Below are 2,500 nucleotides of genomic sequence, written 5' to 3'. Positions count from 1 at the left end.
AAGCTTTACACATATTCACTATCTTTCTCCATTCTTGATATTGTGATCGAATGACATTTAAGTCCTGTAGACTCTCTTTGGCAAACGATTTGGAAGTTCGACGAAACCGCCCATCAGGTGGCGTTTGAAAGCATTTCCAAGCGAAGGTGAAAATCGAACCATAGCGCTTAAAACTTATCATTCTTTACCATTTTTCATCGCAGATTGTTGAAGGCCATCTACAGTTGCGCTTTGATTTTGGAAGTGGCGCCGGTGTCGTGAACCTTGACTGGGCCAATGTGGACGATGGGAAATGGCATCACGTGGAAGTCACGCGTCAAGGTAACCACGCCACACTGATTCTGGATCACGGCGTTCACCGAGCCTGGAACAAGTCTCCCGGGAAAATGAGAATCCTTAATCTGGACGACAACGCTATTTATTTCGGAGCTAAAGTTTTGGGATCCAAAACAAGACGCGACATGAGTGGTCGAGGTGAGATCTCTCCTCATTTGTTACTTGGCTTGGCGTAGGGTTGTGAGGGGGGAGAGGGGAGGGAGGAGATAGTGGTCGTAAGGGTTTTAGAGCGGTTTTCAAATGAGTGTCGTAAAACCAAAACCAAAGTAATTACTTTGGCCAATCAAAAAGGACTGAGAAAATCCGGCAAACCAATCAAAACTCGAAGTAATTACAGGTAGCCGACACAAGCGCGGGAAAATGTGCACGCGTGAGCCACGATTGGTTTTGGTTTCACTTCTGATTGGTTGAAAAAATGGCGCGAGAACTTTGAACCAATCACTGAGTGAAGTAATCATAAACCAAAGTAATTATTTAATTACTTTCGACACTCAATTGAAAACCGCTCTATACCCTTATGGAGTTGGACTGCACTATTTAAGCATCAGATCCTTTCGTATTAGATGAGTGAGTGAGATGAAGTTCCAAATTATTCCCAAAGGAAAATGGGCCCAAGCGAAGGCTTTATTCAGGGGCATGATTGGTGCAGTGGTGAAGGCGTTGACCTTCCTCGTTCTATTCTTGGACCTTACGCATTTGTCGCTTGAGTTAGTTCAATTGAGTGGTATTTATACATGATGGCCCTCAGTGAGTATAGTGATAGATCGAAACCAACAAAGTTTATCGGGATCATGAAGCTGCTATTAAATTTCTACGATTTACCTTTTTTTTTTCCTTTCCTTAGGTCAACGAGTAGAGAATGGATTTAAAGGCTGCTTGCAGAACTTAAATATGAACGGTGAAGACCTACCTATGGATGGCTCGGACAGCTACGTAACTGCTCAACCGAATAAAGCATTGTTTGGCTGTAAGCTATCGGGAGCTTGCCGCGTGAACACTTGTCCGCGTGCCAGTCGGTGCGTGGAGACGCTGACCTCGCACTTCTGTGATTGTCTTCCTCATCACTCGGGACCTGACTGTCGGCCATTTGAGGGTTGCGAGGCCAATCCTTGTCTGAATTATGGCACGTGTTTCAAGGATCCAATCTACCTCTATCGCTGTGAATGTCCAGAGGGTTACACGGGCACCCAGTGCGAGATTTTTATCGGCAAGTGCGCAAGCGCTCCATGCCAAAACGGTGGCACGTGTTTTCCGGTCAGGAAAAATGGCTTTAATTGCACGTGCCCTGAAGGGGTCACAGGTCAAACTTGTGAGCAGGATTCCAGGCCTTGTGCGTCCAATCCGTGTTCTTTTAACGCCCAGTGCACGAACATTGGCAGTGATTTCACGTGCCGCTGCCCGGAAGGATTATCAGGCAAAACCTGCGACGAGGGATACAACTGCAAACAAAGTCCGTGCCACAACGGCGGTACTTGCGAAGAGAAAAATGACGGAAAGACGGCTTGTTCCTGTTTGGAGACCTACACGGGCCTAGATTGCTCTCTTGACGTGGACGAGTGTCCTAGCACTCCCTGCAAAAACGGTGGCTTCTGTGAAAATACCTTTGGCGGGTTTATATGCAACTGTTCCGCCACCGCCTACGGAGGAAGGTTTTGCGAGCAAGTCCTGGCTAACGTGGACGCCAGAGAAGGCTTGCTTCTCGGGCGCAGTGAAATAATTGGCATTGCCGTAATTCTGGCCGTCCTTTTGCTTGTTGTGATTCTTGTGGTTTTCATCCTGCGATGGCGAGCCAAGAGAAAACGAGAGCTGCGCGCGCAAGCAGAGGCTGCTAAAACGTCGTCGGTATTAAAAGTGTCCCCACCTGTGGTGGGTTCGGAGGTTACATCACCGGAGCCCCCTACTCCTCCCCCGAGAGAAGTTCATGGATACAACGTTGATGATCTAGGAATGCCTCCTGGTTATGACGCGGAAGACTCATGGCGCAGGCGCGAGAGAGCTCGGAAAGATTTCGGCACCATGAAAACGCTGACTTCAGTATCAGATAATCTACCCAACTATCACTGGGATTACACGGACATTCCCGACGATTTGGTCCCGAGAACTCCTCTATCGAAGGAAGACGGTGGAAGTTACGTGGACTCTCCGAAAGATGCCTCGGTGGTTC

At 48.0% G+C, this 2,500-nt stretch overlaps 1 protein-coding gene across 5 annotated transcripts in view; it reads left to right on the top strand.

Annotated features, from left to right (window-relative positions):
• Nucleotides 1–2,500, top strand: part of LOC138000378 (protocadherin Fat 1-like) — a 47,483-nt gene that overhangs the window by 42,940 nt on the left and 2,043 nt on the right. For all 5 annotated transcript variants that reach the window (XM_068846743.1, XM_068846742.1, XM_068846745.1 and 2 more), the window contains 2 exons: nucleotides 204–474; nucleotides 1,181–2,500. The exon at nucleotides 1,181–2,500 is cut by the window's right edge and continues 2,043 nt beyond it. In XM_068846743.1, the coding sequence (XP_068702844.1) occupies nucleotides 204–474; nucleotides 1,181–2,500 (1,591 nt within the window). The remainder of the gene's footprint in view (nucleotides 1–203; nucleotides 475–1,180) is intronic.

This window comes from Montipora foliosa, chromosome 4 (genome assembly GCF_036669935.1).
Source record: "Montipora foliosa isolate CH-2021 chromosome 4, ASM3666993v2, whole genome shotgun sequence".
NCBI classification, from domain to species: Eukaryota; Metazoa; Cnidaria; class Anthozoa; order Scleractinia; family Acroporidae; genus Montipora; species Montipora foliosa.
Note: the sequence above shows the minus strand (reverse complement) of the source record. Positions and strands in the feature narration are given on the sequence as shown.